The sequence below is a fragment of the Microcaecilia unicolor genome, chromosome 11 (assembly GCF_901765095.1).
Source record: "Microcaecilia unicolor chromosome 11, aMicUni1.1, whole genome shotgun sequence".
In the NCBI taxonomy this organism is placed as follows: Eukaryota; Metazoa; Chordata; class Amphibia; order Gymnophiona; family Siphonopidae; genus Microcaecilia; species Microcaecilia unicolor.
In genome coordinates this window covers 139,930,854-139,949,183 of record NC_044041.1, presented here as the reverse complement: position 1 = coordinate 139,949,183, position 18,330 = coordinate 139,930,854, and the positions used below count along the sequence as shown (strand labels likewise).

The following is an 18,330-nucleotide window of genomic DNA, read 5'->3' as shown; positions in this document are numbered from 1 at the left end:
TGCATTGTGGTGGGTGTAGGTATTGGTAGTTGGTAGGCTCTACTCCCCTGGTGCTTTCCCCCTGCTTACTGGGTCAGAGTGTGCACTGTTTTGTTTCCTGTTGTAGTCCATACAGGCATAGGGTTTTAAATTTAAGCCTGTATTGTACTGGTAACCAGTGAAATTTTTGCTGCTTGAACCCTCTTCCTAGGCTTACTCTCACTCTCCGTGACGCCCTGCAGGTTCAGTCCCCAGTACTCTCTGTCCCCATTTCTATGGTGGACAACCCCCTGCCCCAACTTGCGCTCTCTCTCTCAGTCCCTTAGCAAACTCCATTCTCTCTCCATCTCTGTCTCTCTCACACCCCCCTAATCAGATATCTAGTGTTCTCTTCTTCACACCTATCCCAGCACATATATACCCATAGCTATCTGTCTAAAACACCTGTTTCCCTCATGCACACACACATATATAGCTCTTCTTCTGAAACCAATTTTCACCCCATTTCACATAAACACATAGCTCCCTTTCAACCCTCTCCCTTGTGCGCAAATCCCTATAGCTCTCTCGGAATCATCCCCTCCCATAGCTCTTTTCTCAATCACTACTTGCCCCATATACCCCCTAGCTCTCTCAATCATTACCTTTGTCATACTCCCACCATACAGCCCTTCCCCATAACTCTTTCTCAGTGACCACCTCCCATGGCAAACAGCTTTTGCTGTCCTCACCTTCCCTCCCAGCACACAGACATCTGGCAGGGCTGACTTTACCATTCCGCAATTGTGTTTTTTTGCATATGGCCCTGCTTTTCAGCCACTACAGACTTATGTCCCCACTTCCCCTATAGGCCTCCTGCACAGAGACCAGCTCTCTCCTCTCCTGCAATCTTTTCCTGCACATAGACACCGGCTTGTTCTCCTTCTGCAGCCCCTGAACAAAGATACTAGCTCTCTCCCTCCCTGCAGCCCACCCACCCACACAGACACCAGCTCTCTCCCCTCCTGAAGACCCCCCCCACCTCCATGCAAAATTCTGTATGGCAAGTGCAGAATTCTGCATAGGCAGGAAATTCTGTGCAAATTTTGCAATGTGCAGTAACACAGAATTCACCCAGGAGTTATAGTGGAGGTGTAGTAATACTGTTCTTTTGCATTCTTCATGTTTACTGATTTATTTATTTATTTAAAATATTTCTAAATCACACAATCCTATAGTTCTTGGCAGTGTGCAAAAGTTGGGGGGGGGGGGTCAGGTCTGGGGAATGGAGGAACCTTGCTTTTATGAAACTGAATTCTATCCAAAAAAGTAGAAAATGCAGAATTTTTATCATTTGTGTGCAGATTTTCCCCAGGAGTACATTATACTCATTACACCTCAGATCCCCCTGCTTTACACTTCTGATCTGCATTTTCTATGATTTTGGGTTTCTTCTGAGGTTCTTCCCATGAGTTTTGAAGATTGTTGATTCCTCGTATTAAGCTCATCTTGTTCTTTATGGACTGGTCCAGGTTGACTGTACACTTCAGCAAGCTCTGGGCATCCTGTACAGTGAATGGATAGTCTTTTGACAGAAACCTTTTGAAGATTTCAGCGTCCCCATCCAGATCCAAGAGATTCTTGAAGTTTACTTTCATGGAATATAGTTCTTTGCTGTTATTCTTAAAAATATCCCACAAGAGGCATTTCCCCAAATCCTCATTCAGCCCAAGCTGCAGCTCATCCTCCATACACTGCAGGATCCAACTGATGCGGCATGGCCACTGATTAGATAGGACCACCCATGCTGCCACAATTTTGGGAGACAGTGTGTCTGAGAGGATGTGGTTCAGCATCATGAGCCGAATGGTGATTGGAATGGTGTTCACAATTCTTCTCATCTGGGCGATGCTATCTGGAATATATTCGTGAAGGTTTTCCTTTTCACTGTACAGGCAGTGAAAGGCCTCTTCTATATATCTCCTTGGGTTGGAGTGCATTATATTTTCATCTTCATCATCCCCTTCTTCAGTTGAGTCTTCTCTCAGCAGTCTAGTAGTTTTTACAATGCTAGTCTTTGTCCCATGAACTATGCCATTCTGGCAGGGCCAATCAATGAGGTCCCCTGTCCTTTCACAGCCTTTCTCAGAAGTTGTAACTTAGCTTTCGTGCCCAGGCTCGGAACTGAAAAGGGCAAAGTCACAGTTCGATTCAGGAATATATAGCCATTGTCAGCCATGCCTTTCATGGAGCTGGCATTTTCCAGACAGGTTACAATGATGCTGGGATCCACCACCAGGATGGAAATGAAGGGTGCACTCCTATCTGAGAGAAGAGTGTTCATTGCATCCAGAACACCAACTACTTTGTCTGGGGCACAGAGTTCTAGGCTGGTAATCTGTAGCACAACCCGAATCTTTTGCCGCTGGAAGATCTCCATGCATTGCACCAAATTTGTGATTAGCTCTACCTCTTTCTTCACCTCGCTCATGAAACCCATCTGGGTGCTGAACTTCTGACTGTTCACCATCTTCTCAATCTTCTTCTTCTGGCTAATGACCACATTTTTACCCACATTAAAGACTGTCATTGCTATCCCTGACGCAGATATTAGGGTAGCAGTGCTTCCCAGTACTTTGAGGGTGCTTCCAGATTCTTCGGTCTCCTCTTTCTTTGTTAGTGATACCCAGAGGAAAACTATACCAATTACCAAGCTGAGTACACTAAGTCCCAGTTTGATGCAGAAAGATCTCTTTAGTGTCCATTCCTTTTCTCTTAAGTCAGGGGCTTGTTTTGGAGCTGTGCCTAGTACATGGTAGAGCCCCAGGGGAAGGGCACCAAAGTGGTTTCGCACACATTCACAGAGTGTGGTGACTAATCCTGCCCAGAGTCTGTCACTGCCTGCATACTGCCAGGCACTGAAGGGCACAAAGATGAACTGTATGTTCCTGCGGTCCAGATGTTTCTCTGTGATCAGGGGCTTGTAGAACAGCAAGTACCAGAGAAGCTGCAGGAATCCCAGGCCCTCAGGTTTTCGTGTTTTCTCTAAGGAGACAGTTTGTTCTGTATCTTCTATATGAGACGATTCTTCTACCATGCATTCTACAAATACAAAACACAAATATTAGTTACAGTACCTACCTATCCTGCAGCCATGTCTTTCAGAGTTCACACTGACCCTCAACATCCCTGCAATGCCAGCTCATCTACTTAGTCTATAAATTGTGTTCATGGGCACTCTCTTTGGACTACTCTTTTCTTCTGACCATGGAGGATGGCCCTGGGGTTGGAGAAGTGGGCCATGCAAGGGCAGGACCAGGCAGTTACCTACAGTAGCAAATCCAGGGGGTTGGTGCCACAAGCTGAACCAAAGAGTTTGTATCCACTCTACACCTGCTGCTCCTGTCCTGTTAAAAAACCCCTATTGGAATCTTTGTGGATTGAAATTCCACGTGAAAAGGGGAAAAAAATGGTGATAGGACTGTACTACCGTCCACCTGGCCAGGACGAGCAGACGGATGCAGCAATGTCAAAGGAAATTAGGGAAGGGAATAAAATGGGCAATGTAATAATAATGGGTGATTTCAATTATCCGGATATAGACTGGGTTAATGTAACATCGGTACACGCCAGGGAGATAAAATTTCTTGATGAAATCAAGGACAGTTTCATGGAACAGCTGGTTCAGGAGCCGAAAAGAGAAGGAAAAATACTAGACTTAGTCATTAGTGGAGCCCATGATCTGGTGCGGGAGGGGGGGGGGGTAACGGTGTGAGAGCCGCTTGATAACAGTGATCATAATACGATCAGTTTTGATATTGGCTTTGAAGTAAGTGATCTTAGGAAATCAACTGGAGGTCTATGAGGGGCGATAGAATGGGGGCGGCGTGCTCTCCCGACCCACCCGCCCATCTAGCGGGAGCCACGCCGTGGTCCAGTCAAGCGGTCAGGGAACGAAGAACAACGAAGTTTCATCACGAGGTTGACTCCCCTCTGTTTGAGTTCACAGGATTGGTCTAAGCAGAGCCCCACGCAGGGAGACGAGGAGGCACCAGGGACCAACTACTGGACACGATCGGGACAAAGCGACCAACCACGGACCTCTGAAGACAACACCCAACGCACAACATCGAATGCCTGTAATTTGGGTGGAGGAGTGGCCTAGTGGTTAGGGTGGTGGACTTTGGTCCTGGGGAACTGAGGAACTGAGTTCGATTCCCACTTCAGGCACAGGCAGCTCTTGTGACTCTGGGCAATTCACTTAACCCTCCATTGCCCCATGTAAGCCGCATTGAGCCTGCCATGAGTGGGAAAGCGCGGGGTACAAATGTAACAAAAAAAAAAGGGTCTCTTTCCCACGGATAAAGGGAACATATTACTTACTCCGCTGCCAAAAGACGCTAAGAAAAGCACAATGGACCTCACCCATTATCGCCCAGTAGCATCTATCCCGCTCATAACCAAACTCATGGAGGGCATAGTGATGAAACAACTCACTGAATACCTAAATAAACACTCAATTCTACATGAGTCTCAATCAGGATTTTGGTCAAACCACAGCACCGAAACTGTACTAGTGTCCACAATGAACTCATTCAAACAAGCAATTGCAACTGGTAACAACATACTCCTCCTACAATTCAACATGTCCAGCGCCTTCGACATGGTGAATCATGGAATACTATTACGTATACTAGAATACTTCAGAGTAGGAGGTACAGTTCTCAAATGGCTCAAAGGATTCCTGACCACAAGATCATACCAAGTAACAACGAACACTGACATATCACCCCCATGGATACCTGAATGTGGAGTTCCCCAAGGATCCCCCCTCTCACCAACTCTCTTCAACCTAATGATGATACCTTTAGCCAAACTTCTAGCCAATCAAAACCTCAACCCCTACATATACGCAGACGATGTTACGATTTACATCCCATTCAAACATGATCTAATGAAATCACCAACGAGATCAACCAAAGCCTCCAAATCATGCACTCCTGGGCGGATGCATTCCAGCTAAAACTCAACGCAGAAAAAACACAATGTCTTGTACTCACCTCACCTCACCTCACAACACAACACAAACAACTACTCCACCATAACCACACCATACTGTTCTCTTCCCATATCACAAAATTTGAAAATTCTTGGAGTTAGCAGTGATCGAAACCTCACACTAGACGCCCACGTGAAGAATACGACAAAAAAGATGTTCCACTCCATGTGGAAACTCAAAAGAGTAAAACCTTTCTTCCTGAGATACATCTTCTGTACCCTGGTACAGTCAATGGTAATAAGTCATCTGGACTACTGCAATGCACTGTACGCTGGCTGCAAAGAACAGACTATCAAAAAACTCCAAACAGCCCAGAATACCGCCGCCAGACTCATATTTGGAAAAACTAAATATGAAAGTACAAAACCCCTAAGAGAGAAACTTCACTGGCTCCCACTCAAGGAACGCATTGCGTTCAAGATCTGCACGATTGTACACAAAATCATTCACGCAGACGCCCCAATCTACATGCTAAACCTCGTGGACCTGCCTCCCAGAAATGCCATAAGATCATCCCGCAAATTTCTCAATCTGCACTTCCCCAGCTGTAAAGGACTAAAATACAAGCTGGTACACGCCACCACATTCTCTGACATGAGCACGCAGTTGTGGAATGCATTACCTACAGCCCTGAAAACTATTGACGAAATAACTAACTTTCGCAAATCCCTGAAGACACATCTCTTCAATAAGGCCTACAAAGAGATCCCATAGCCTTTGTATAGAAAAAGAATGGAAAACTACAGGAGGCTTGTAAAAAGCTGAGACCTTGCAAAGGAATGTGCACATGATCAGTGGAATGCTGAGCAGTGCAGAAACAGGAGAAAAACAAACCTTGCCTTAAGAACAGATAATGTCTGGGGTCTGCTGATTTGTGGTTAGAGCAAAGGGCAAGGGAAAGATAAGGGAAAATAGTTGAATGAATAGCTTAAGTTACAGACATGCTGTGTATATAAGAAAGATAGAAAACATTGTTAACAAGCAACTTCATCTCTGTATAACTTGCTTCCTATGTAAAGTTATTACATAGCTCTGTCATGGTATTGACAGTTGAATAAAAGAAAGATTGTTACTATACTATTGGGAGTTTTGTACATAATTATTCACAATATAGAAATAGAAGGGAATTTAACACCTTACAAAACTACCTCACCAACCCACCCAGTTATTAAAGTCCACCTTCCACACTATCTTACCTAACACCTTCCTTCTCTCTTGCTTCTCGTAATCTTCATACACTACTAATTGTATCTGATATCCTGGAATGACTATGTCATAACAAAACTCTGTAAGCCACATTGAGCCTGCAAATAGGTGGGAAAATGTGGGATACAAATGCAATAAATAAATAAATACAGTAGCGTTTAACTTTAGAAAAGGAGATTACGATAAAATGAGAAAAATGGTGAAAAAAAGACTAAAAGGAGCAGCTCACAGGGTAAAAAACTTGCAACAGGCGTGGAAGCTGTTCAAAAACACCATCCTACAGGTACAGGACAAATATATTCCGCGTATTAGAAAAAGAGGAAAAAAGACCATCAACCAACGTGGCTAAACAGTAAGGTAAAGGAAACCATTAGAGCCAAAAAACAATCCTTCAGAAAATGGAGAAGAGAACCAACTGAAAATAACAAGATAAAACATAAGGAATGCCAAGCCAAATGCAAAGTGGAGATAAGGAGGGCGAAAAAGGACTTTGAAAAAAAGTTAGCGTAAGAAGCGAAAACACATAGTAAAAATTTTTTTTAGATACATTAAAAGCAGGAAGCCGGCCAAAGAATCGGTTGGGCCGCTGGACAACGGTGGTGTTAAAGGGGTGATCAGGGAAGACAAAGCCGTAGCGGAGAAGTTAAATGAATTATTTGCTTCGGTCTTCACCGAGGAGGATTTGGGAGAGACTCCAGTGCTGGAAAGGGTATTTGAAGCGAGCGAGTCAGAGAAACTAAACGAATTCTCTGTAAACTTGGAAGATGTAATGGGTCAATTCTGCAAACTGAAGAGTAGTAAATCACCAGGACCGGATGGTATTCATCCAAGAGTATTAATAGAACTGAAAAATGAACTTGTAGAGCTACTGTTAGTAATATGCAATCTATCCCTAAAATCAGGTGAGGTACCAGAAGACTGGAGGGTGGCCAATGTAACGCCAATTTTTAAAAAAGGTTCCAGAGGAGATCCAGGAAATTATAGACCGGTGAGTCTGATGTTGGTGCCGGGCAAAATGGTAGAGGCTATTATTAAGAATAAAATAACAGAGCACATACAAAAACATGGGCTCATGAGACAAGGTCAGCACGAATTTAGTGAAGGGAGGTCTTGCCTCACCAATCTACTGCATTTTTTTGAGGGGGTGAACAAACATGTGGACAATGGGGAACCGGTGGATATTGTGTATCTGGATTTTCAGAAGGCGTTCGACAAAGTGCCTCATGAAAGACTCCAGAGGAAACTGGAGAGTCATGGGATTGGAGGTAGGGTATTATTGTGGATTAAGATCTGTTGAAAGATAGGAAGCAGAGAGTAGGGTTGAATGGTCAGTATTCTCAATGGAGAAGGGTAGTTAGTGGGGTCCCTCAGGGGTCTGTGCTGGGACTTCTGCTTTTTAACATATTTATAAGTAGAGGAGTGTGGTATCCGTGTTAGTCCACTCTTAAGGTTATCAATAGAAATCAAACAAAATAAAACATGGAAAAGAAAATAAGATGATATCTTTTTTATTGGACATAACTTAATACATTTCTTGATTAGCTTTTGAAGGTTGCCCTTCTTCGTCAGATCGGAAATAAGATATTTATAAATGACCTAGAGATGGGAGTAACTAGTGAGGTAATTAAATTCGCAGATGACACAAAGTTATTCAGGGCCGTCAAGTCGCAGGAGGAGTGTGAAAGATTACAGGAGGACCTTGCGAGACTAGGAGATTGGGCGTCCAAGTGGCAGATGAAATTCAGTGTTGACAAGTGCAAAGTGATGCATGTGGGAAAGAGGAACACGAATTACAGCTATGTCATGCAAGGTTCCACGTTAGGAGTTACAGACCTAGAAAGGGATCTGGGAGTCATCGTGGATAAGACATTGAAAACTTCTGCTCAGTGTGCTGCGGCGGCTAAGAAAGCCCACAGAATGTTGAGTATTATTAGGAAAGGGATGGAAAACAAACACGAGGATGTTATAATGCTGTTGTATCGCTCCATGGTGAGACCACACCTCGAGTATTGTGTTCAGTTCTGGTCGCCGCACCTCAAAAAAGATATAAAGGAATTGGAGAAGGTGCAGAAAAGGGCGACGAAAATGGTAAAAGGGATGGGATGACTTTCCTATGAGGAAAGGCTAAGATGGTTAGGGCTCTTCAGCTTGGAGAAGAGGCGGCTGAGGGGTGATATGATAGAAGTTTACAAGATAATGAGTGGAATGGAGCGGACAGACGCGAAGCGTTTGTTTACACTTTCTAACAATAATAGAACCAGGGGACATAAGATGAAGCTAGAATGTGGTAGATTTAAAACAAATAGGAGAAAGTTTTTCTTTACTCAGCGTGTAGTTAGACTCTGGAACTCGTTGCTGGAGAATGTAGTGACAGCAGTTGGCCTTGCTGAGTTTAAAGGGGGTTTGGACAGATTCCTGAAGGAAAAGTCCATTGAACATTATTAATTCAAATTTTTGTTTTGTTTTTGCTGGGTTCTTGAGGCCTGGATTGGCCACTGTTGGTGACAGGATGCTGGGCTTGATGGACCCTTGGTCTTTTCCCAGTATGGTGGTGCTTATGTTCTTATGTTATCAGTGACCCTGAAGCTGCTGCTGCCACTGCTGCAGAGCTTCCTTTCCTCTGTTCCTCCCCACCTGGCAGCACTGATGCTAATGCTTTCACTCTATCCTGTGGCCATTGCCTTTTCCTCTCCCACTTCCCTCTTCCCTTTCCTTGGCACCAGAAGTGATATTTAATTCAGCATCTACTTCCTGCAAGGAATGGAGTCAGTCTAACCAAGAGATTTGTGTGCCTCATTCTGTCAGACTGGCACCATACAAGAAGGAAGCAGACGCTGTATTAAGTGCTGATTGTCTTGTTGGCTGAGGAGGGTTGAATATGCCTGCTGCAATGAGTATCGAAGCCTAGGTGCATGAGACAACTTAGAAGGGACAGTACAAAGCTGAAGGTTCACTTAGGGCATCTAATACCCTTGCAATGGCCCTACTTAAATAAAACTATATTCTTTGTCCCTGCAGCTGTCCCTCCTACTCTGAAACCTGTGTTTCCTGTTCAAAGTGAATGCACACTTAGGCTAATGGTGGTGCAATTTTCACTGTAAGGTCCCTGCCATTCATGTTTCCAGACTTCTAGATGTTTCAGATTTCCAGCAGTGGGGAAGATAAAGCTGTGTTGAAAGAGGACAACTGGCTCAGATCACGAGACCCTGCAGGATCGATACCGTAACTCCATCTGCCCTCAAACTGAAGAACCGGTATGTAGCCCTGGAAGTGGAGGAGGTGAGTGCATCCCAGGGAGATGAGGAACCAAAACTCAAAATCCCCAAATTGCTGGAATAGTTACCACTTGGAGGCGAAAGGTAGTGGTGGTTGGCAATTCTCTTCTGAGGAGTATGGAGGCGTCCATCCATAGGCGCCCGGTATAAGAGGCTTGCCAGAAGTGCAGCAAGGGCGGGGTGGGGCGGACCGCCCGGATGCAGCTCCTGCTGCCTTGAACATCTCCCTCCCTTCCCCCCCCTGACTGGTGCGTGGACCTGCGATCTTTACCGCCCCCCCCCGACTACTGCGGTATCGCTCTCCCCCTCCGCTCCTGTCCTGTCACGTCGTCTTTGAACGTCGAGGATTCCTTCCGGTAGCAGCAGCAGCATCGGCAATGATGTAAGCACTGCTTTCAGCCTGCCCCGGAAGCACTCTCTGGACAGCGTCCCTCCTACGCGGGAAACTGTACAGAGAGTGCTTCCGGGGCAGGCTGAAAGCAGCGCTTACATCATTGCCGATGCTACTGCTGCTGCTACCGAAGGAAGCCTCGAAGTTCAAAGACATGACAGGAGCGGAGGGGGAGAGCGATACCGAACTAGTCTGGGGGGGCGGGGAGCGAGGGGGGGGGGAGCGATGCATCATGCTAGCCAGCTGCCACACCAAAGGGAAAGGGGGTGGAGAGAGGAGGATGTGAGGTGCCACATCTAAGGGGAAGAGGGAGGAAGGAAAGCAATGGCAGGGAATGGGAAAAGGGGGGTGGAGAAAGGAGTGAGAGTGATGGAAGCAAGAAGGGGAGGGAAGAGAAAGGTGGGATGCATGAGGACGCTGGAGGAGAGAGAGAGAAAGTGGAAAAGTGCAGGGGAGAGCCAGGGACATGCAAAAGAGCAGGGGGGAGTCAGAGAGAGATGAGGAGAGAAAGAGGGGACATGGAAGAGAGCAGTGGAGAGCCAGAGAGAGATGGGGAGAGAAAGAGGGGACATGGAAGACAGCAGGGGAGAGCCAGAGAGAAGATGCTGGATGGAAGAGATTAGTGGAAAGATGGGGAGAGAAAGAGGGGACATGGGCAGGAGAGAGAAGCTGCTGGGGAGAAACTGGGGGAGACCCTAGCTGTCAGACGGAGAAATGCTGAATGAAAGGAGGGAGAAAGAGGGAAGACACTGGACGTAAGGGTAGGGAGGGAAAGAGGAAAGACACTGGAAGGATGGGGATAGAGAGGACATGCTGAATGGAAAAGGGTCGAGAGAGAGACCTGTTTAGAAGGAAGGGGAGATAGAGGGAGACAATGGATGGAAGGAGAGGGAGACAATAGACGGAAGGATTGGGAGAGGGTAATGGGTAGAAGGATGGAGAGAGAAAGAGTGATGACACTGGATGGAAGGGTAGAAGGGAAAGAGGGAAGGTGCTGGAGATGGATGGAGGGGAGGGAAGAGAGGAGAAATGTTGGACCAGGATGGAGGGAAGGAAAGACAAAGGAAGGAGATGCACACGGATGGAGTGGAAGGGAGAGAGGAGAAATGCTGGACATGGATGGAGGGGAGGAAAGACAGAGGAAGTTCATGCACATGGATGGAGGGGAGGGGAGACATGCTGGATATGATAGAGGGGAAATTGCTGAATTTAAGGGCTGGATTGGAACACTTTGAGGGCAGATGCTGAAACTGGAGAAAGGATAGGGACAGGGCTACAGATAGTAGACAGGACGCATAAGGACACAGGAGGATGGTGGACATGTTGTGAGAAAAAAATATCAAATGGAAAGAAGACACTGGGACCAAAGCGAATAGAAAAACTAAATGATCAGACAACAAAGGTAGAAAAAAGTATTTTATTCAGAATTTATTAACTGGAATATGTCAGCTTTTGGAAATGTGCATCTGTGATATTTTGCATGTAAGTTTCAATTTTTCTAGTATTGCTGCATGCTGAGTCTGACTTCTTGAGGTAACTTTCCAGTTTTGCCTTCATATCTGTTGTGTCATGTGTTTTTCATGTGTAATCAAGGTGCAGTATTGTACTAGTGTGTAGTACTTACAGCCCTTTTTGGGTTTTTTTTTTTTTGTTTCACTAGGTTGTGTACTGGTGTTTTAGAGCCCGGTGTAATTACAGTGCTGCTTTTCCACGCATAAGGTTGTAGCTCGTCATGTCCTTGGAATTAGTGCTGTTATGGATTGCTAAGGTTAAGAGTGTGTTTTTGCACAAGTTTGTGTATAGTGTTTTGCAGTGGAGAGATTGTGTATTGGCATTACTGAGGTGGCACCAAAACATCAAAAAGGGTTTTAGAGCCTAAATCATGACACACTACCTCTTGAAGGATGTACATGTAGTTGTTAATAAAAGGAGCTCATTGTGAACACTATCCACCCTAAAAGGGTGTTTTGTGGCTCTACATGAGAATTGTGATATTATGATCCCTTGTTTCATATTGTTGACGGTCTGCATTTTCTATATGGGTGGTATATTGGTGTATTAGGGTCTGCCTAGTGTTATGGTACAGTAAGGTTCTGAGTGTGTTTTTGCACAAATTTGTGCATAGTGTTTTGCAGTTGAGCGATTGTGGTTAGTATATGCTTTGAGCAACCACTTTATTCTTTGACATGTGATACATATCTAATATCTAAATTTAATAAAAGGTATTATTTGTGACTATTTTATTTTTACTTATTTTTTTCTGTGTTAATTGTGGCTATAAGCTCCGCCCCTGGCTACACCCCCTACCCCTGCCCCCTTTAGCCTCCCCAAACAGTTGGGCCACCGACCGCCTATACGTCCATCTACAGATCAGACATGATGTCCCAGGAGGAGTGCTGTCTGCCAGGTGCCAAAATGACAGAAATCATGCCAAGACTCATCATGCCTAATCATGAGCCAACTTTTCAAAATGATTGAGGGTGCTGAACACAACCCAATATTCTCCCTCCGCCTGCCACCACCAAAAAAGAAATATTCCTAGATTGCATTCACAGATAACACAAGGCTCCATTTCCCGAACTTTAGCTTGCACACCATTCCTTATTCCTGAGACATTACTACACCATCAAAGCGCTGTCCTTTGCATGTTTAAAATCCAAACCACACCTTGTTAAGACATCTTCAACAGTATACACCAACCTGGGCAAAGACACACTCAGAATATTACCATACCATAATAGCACTAACTGCCAGGACACGAAGAGCTACAACTTCATGTGTGAAAAAGCAGCTGTGTAAATATTACATTGGGCCCTAAAACACCAATATACTACCTAATGAAAAACAAAACAAACAAGATCTCTATGCAGAATACCACACCGTGGTCATACATGAAAAATACACTACACAGCAAATATATCACAAGGGACCAGAGATCAATATGAAGGCAAAAGAACTGAACTAGAAACCTCAAGAAGTCAACTAAATTGTAAAACATCAGAAATGTGCATTTCTAAAAACTGACATATTCCAATTAATTAATTCAGAATAAACATAGTTTATACCCAATTGTTCAACCACCCTTAGGATTCACCTCTGGATTTAAAAAGCAAAATCATGTGCATGTAAGGACTGGATAAATGAATTAAAACAAAGTTTAAAGTAAATGCTCTTAATATGTAATACTTGGAAGCAATAATAATGGAATATTCACATAGCAGGCAGCATGAGCCAACATATTTATTTTCCACTGAATATAATTAACTTTGTATGAACTTGGTGGCTAACAGTATGCTCAACTGGACAAAGTTGGCACATTTAGACTGCCTCTGTACAGAACGTCTGCATGAAGAAAGCCCCTACCTCATTATTAAATACCTCTCTATGAAACTGCAGTAATAAAAAGGCAAGTGCGTTTTTATAATAACCACTTCATTCTACAAAACAAAAGGGAGCAGGTTCCCACATGCCATCTTTTTCTTTTGCTGTAGGCACAGGAAAGAAAGACGTTAAATGCGCCCAGGTCTCAACATAATTAATGTTTTGTATTTTTTAAAATTGTAGTTATAAATAGTAATTCTGGAGATCATGTGATGCTATGAGCTGAGCAGCAGCATCCTGCTGAAGCTCTGGGACCCTTGCCTCCATTTTATCTTACCTTCGACATTATATGCTCATCTGCTGCTGGACAGTGGGGAAACCCTCTTTATGGACAAATATATGAGTAAATCGCCGGTTGGGATGGCGCATAAGGCTGTAAAAAAAGACAAAAACAAGACCAGCAATGTGGAGGCCAAGATGGAGGAGGATTCTTCCTTGCCACCAGCGGCCTTCAAGGATACACAACTTGTGCAGCTAACTTCAGCAATAGAGAAAGCCTGGGAGCCGAAGTGGTCAGCACTAGACCAAAAGCTGGATCTATTTCAAACGATGGTGGATGGTCTGGGGACCTATACCGGGGATCTGGAAACCAGGGTGTCTGCTTTGGAAGATGACTCCCATGTGTATGGCCCGGACATAGCGAATTTAAGTCAGCATCTCAAAGAGCAAGCGAGCAAGTTGGAGGATCTTGAGAATTGCTCCCGAAGAAACAATGTACGTATAGTGGGGTTAACAAAGAAACTCCCTGAACTGAACTTGGAGACGTAGTTGGAAGACTGGCTTGCTAAGGAGCTGGCTCTCATGGATACAATGGACCCGGTGGTGGTGGATTGAGCACATCGTGTTGGGCGTATAGTGGAGGATCAGAACAGACCACGAGTAATTGTAGCAAAAATTTTGAATTATAGGCACAAAATCAAGATCCTTCATGGGTTTAAACTAAAAAGAGACTTGCTGAAATACGATGGGCGTAACATATTGGTATTTCAGGACTTCTCTCCTGAAGTTCAAGAACAACCCTGACGGTTCCATCCACTCTGCTCTGCTCTTATCAATAAGAAAATTCGTTTTGCTCTGCAATACCCAGCACAATTAAGAGTCTCAATACAGGGCACATGGCAGACTTTTAAGACTGCAGCAGAGGCGAAAGCAACTCTATTGGAAAACAGACTGATTGAAGCGGAGTAATTCAAGTTGTAACTGTTGGTATGGTAAAGAAGTGCACTTTTGATTGCCTTAACTTAACATTATGAGAACATAATTATAGCCAGTTGCTAGGAGTTTGGGGTCCCTAGCATATAACGAGATCTTGTTACCATCACCAGGTTTTTCCTGGATAGATGGAGTTGGTTAAGCTTAGGGTTGGGGAAGATAGGGTTGGGAAGGGGGGAAAGGGGAGAAATTTCAAAGAATAGAAGGGTTGGAGATGTTGGTAATAAGAGCAAGAAGGGATAAAGTTGAAATGTGCTTGGGTGCAAATGCTACGGATAATATGTTTTTGGGGTCTAATGGGGGGGGGGGGGAGGGCTGATTATTAGAGATATATCTACATGAATGTGCTTTCTTTATGTAACATGCCAGCAAGAATAATATCTTAGAATGTTGGGGGCATTAGTTCTCCCATGAAGCATGCCAAAATCTTGTCAGCATTAAAACAACATAAGACAGATATAGCATGTCTGCAAGAGACACGCTTGACGGATTTGGAGCATGCTAAACTGCAGAGATCTTGGGTGAGGGAGAGTTATGCAGCTGCTTCGCAGGGGAGAAAAGGGGGAGTGGCAGTTTTGTTCAGAAAAGGATTAACGTATAAGGCCAAATTGGTTGCTAAAGGGACACGGGAATTATATAATTTTACATGTATGGTTACAAGGTGTAGATTTTTTATTAGTGGGGTTGTATGGCTCCAATGTTTATGACCCAACCTTTTTCAAATCACTGGCCAGATGCTGCTTACAATATAAGACCGCAAGATTGCTGGTGCTGGGGGACTTTAACTTAGTTTCAGACCCGGCCATTGATTGTTCCAACCAGGGGCGTAGCTACGGGTGGGCCTGGGTGGGCCCAGGCCCACCCAATTTCACCTCAGGCCCACCCACCCAAGCGCCCACACACTGCACCAGCTTAGCGACCACGGCTCCAGGGCAGAAACAGCACCCACGCTGGCTCAGCTGATGATGATCTCTCCAGACTCGCAGCGGCGAACTGGTGGGCGGCGGCAATAAAAGTATAAAGCAGCCAGGCTCCTCAACTCCGTCCCGTCTTTCGCTTTCACTTCCCTGCTCTCTCAGCGTCCTGCCTTCCTCTGATGTCATTTCCTTTCGGGCGGGACGCTGGGAGGGCAGGGAAGTGAAAGCGAAGGATGGGACGGAGTCGAGGAGCCTGGCTGCTTTATACTTTTATTGCCGCCGCCCACCAGTTCGCCGCTGCGAGTAGAGAAGGAAGAAAGCCATTTAGAAAATCTTTTTTTCTACTCCCCTGCGCAGCCATCGCCGTTTACTCAAAACATAGCAAGCAACCTGAGCTGCTGCCTGCATCCACGTTGTCGTTCTTTATTGTTGGTAAGCAGAGGGAAGGATGGGTCTGGGAGGGGTGGTGAGTACAGAGTATGGGGGACTAATGTAGTGGGTGAAAGATGGGGGAGGAATTTAGGAGACTGGGTAAGGGAGAGACAGAGGGGGGAATGGGAGTGCTGGAGAGGGAATGAGAGGGAGATGGTCAAAGCTCAAAGGGGAGAGAGGAGAAATTGCTGGACATGGAGGGGAGGGCAGGGGAGAGAGGAGAATTGCTGAATATGGATGGAGGGAGGGAAGGGGAGTTGCTGGACATGGGTGGATAGATGGGGATGGCAGGGGAGAGGAGAGTTGCTGGACATAGGTGGATGGAGGGGAGGGCAGTGGAGAGAGGAGGGTTCCTGGACATGGGTGGATGGAGGGGAGGGCAGGGAGATTTGTTGGACATGGATGGAGGTGAAGGAAGGGAAGACAGGAAGGAGATGCACATGGATGGAGGGGAGAAAGAAGAAATTCTGAACATGGATGGAGGGGAGGAAAGACAGAGGAAGGAGATGCACATGGATCGAGGGGAAGGGAGAGAGAAGAAATGCTGACATGGATGGAGGGGAGGGAAGAGAGAGGAAGGAGATGATATGAGGGAAAAGGAAGAGAAGAGAAAAACTGCACATGGATTGAGAAAATAGGCAGAAGCTGGATCCACTGGACAGTCAAGTCTGCGGAGGACCCAGCTTTTACTTACGGATGTAGAGCAAGAAATGAAGAAGAAAGGAGGAAAGTAAAGAAATAAATGGAAAGGAAGCCCTGGAAACGGAGTTAAGAGGACAGATAGCAGCAGAATCAGATACTGGGCCAGCATGATAAGAAAAACAAAGTCACCAGACAACAAAGGTAGAAAAAAATCATTTTATTTTCATTATAGTGTTTGGAATATGTCCACTTTGAGAATCAGGTGCTCAACATTAAAAGTTTATATTTATTTACTTATTTATGGCATTTTATCCCACATTAAACATGAATTAGATTGGAACCTGGGATCATTTAATTTTATTTTTCCTGGAGAGAGTAATGCATTGCCTCCCCCTACCCCAGGCTCTCTCCCCGGCCATAGCCAGCTCTGCAATTTTGAGGGGAGGTGGGGGGGGGGCGCAGAGGTGGACCGGGGAGAGAGCCTGTTGTTAAACATTTACCAGCAAACCACTGTCTAGTGCCCACCCATCCAACCTGTTGGCCCACCCAAAAATTGACTTCTGGCTACGCCACTGGTTCCAACCCGACTTCTTTGCATTATACTGGGCAAAGGTCCAGACAGTTTGATATATTCTCAAAATCGCTCAACTTAATTGATGTTTGGAGGACATTGCATCCGGACGAGTGAGATTATACTCACATATCCACGGCGCATGGAACACAAGCCCATTTGGATTATATTTTGGTAGAACGCTCCCTGTTCCCTCTGATACAAGCAGCAACCACTGGGCCTGAAGAAATTTCAGATCACGTTCTAGTTTGGGTGGACCTTGTCATGCCGGTTGATAGCATGGGTGGAAGAGGGTGGAGATATCTGACTTACCTGCATACAGATCATCAATTTCAACAATACATAAATAGTAGGTGGGTGGAATATGCGGCTAATAATGGGGAACATGCTCAGGCCCAACCAATATTATTTTGGTCAGCCTCTAAGGCAGTGATACGGGGAGATATTATTGCATTTTGCAGTTTAAGGAGAAAGCGTAGAGCAGCAGGTATTTTACATTTAGAGAAACAATTACGGGAAGGCTAAACGGGTTTATATACAAAGGCCTACACTGACTGCCCTGGAAAACGTAAAGGCTACACAAGTAGCTCTTAACACCTTATTGCATGAACAGGAGACTCGATCATCCTTAGATTATAAATATAAACTGCAAAGATTTGGTAATAGACTGGGCCGTCTTCTTGCACAAGTAGTTAAAAAATGGGGAGGGTCTAGGACAGTGGCGGCCCTGCGGGACAAGAGAGAAGTGCTCACAACTGATCGCGGGGAAATAGGGCGGATATTCACAGAATATTTTGCTTCCTTGTATACAGCAGAGACCGGGCCCCTTGAGCAAAATTTGTTGGATTATTTAAAGCACTCGGGTTTGCCCATGCTGTCCCCAGGAGATTTGGATTGTTTAAATGCCCCTTTAACGTTATCTGAGTTGCAAAAGGCGGTGAAGTCGCTAAAGCCTTAGACACTCTTGCACCTTTGATGACCCGCCCTGTAAGGCGTACAAAACCCCAACCTTGGCTGACTTCTAATATCCGCTACCTACGTTCCTGTACCCGCTCCGCCGAACGCCTCTGGCGGAAATCTCGAGCCCTTGCTGATTTCTTACACTTTAAGTTCATGCTGACCTCCTTCCAATCTGCTCTTTTACGTGCCAAACAGGATTATTATATCCAACTGACCAACTCTCTTGGCTCTAATCCTCGACTTCTCTTCACCACATTGAACTCTCTCCTCAAGGTGCCCCCTCCCCCAACTCCCCCTTCATTATCTCCTCAGACCCTTGCTGAATT

General features: G+C 45.2%; 1 protein-coding gene across 1 annotated transcript in view; it reads right to left on the bottom strand.

Moving 5' to 3' along the window:
* Nucleotides 1-947: 947 nt before the first annotated feature.
* Nucleotides 948-18,330, bottom strand: part of NKPD1 (NTPase KAP family P-loop domain containing 1) — a 195,499-nt gene continuing 178,116 nt past the window's right edge. Inside the window, 2 exon segments of the mRNA XM_030219752.1 lie at nucleotides 948-2,086; nucleotides 2,089-3,060. Of these exon segments, the coding sequence (XP_030075612.1) occupies nucleotides 1,350-2,086; nucleotides 2,089-3,060 (1,709 nt within the window). The 3' untranslated portion in view covers nucleotides 948-1,349.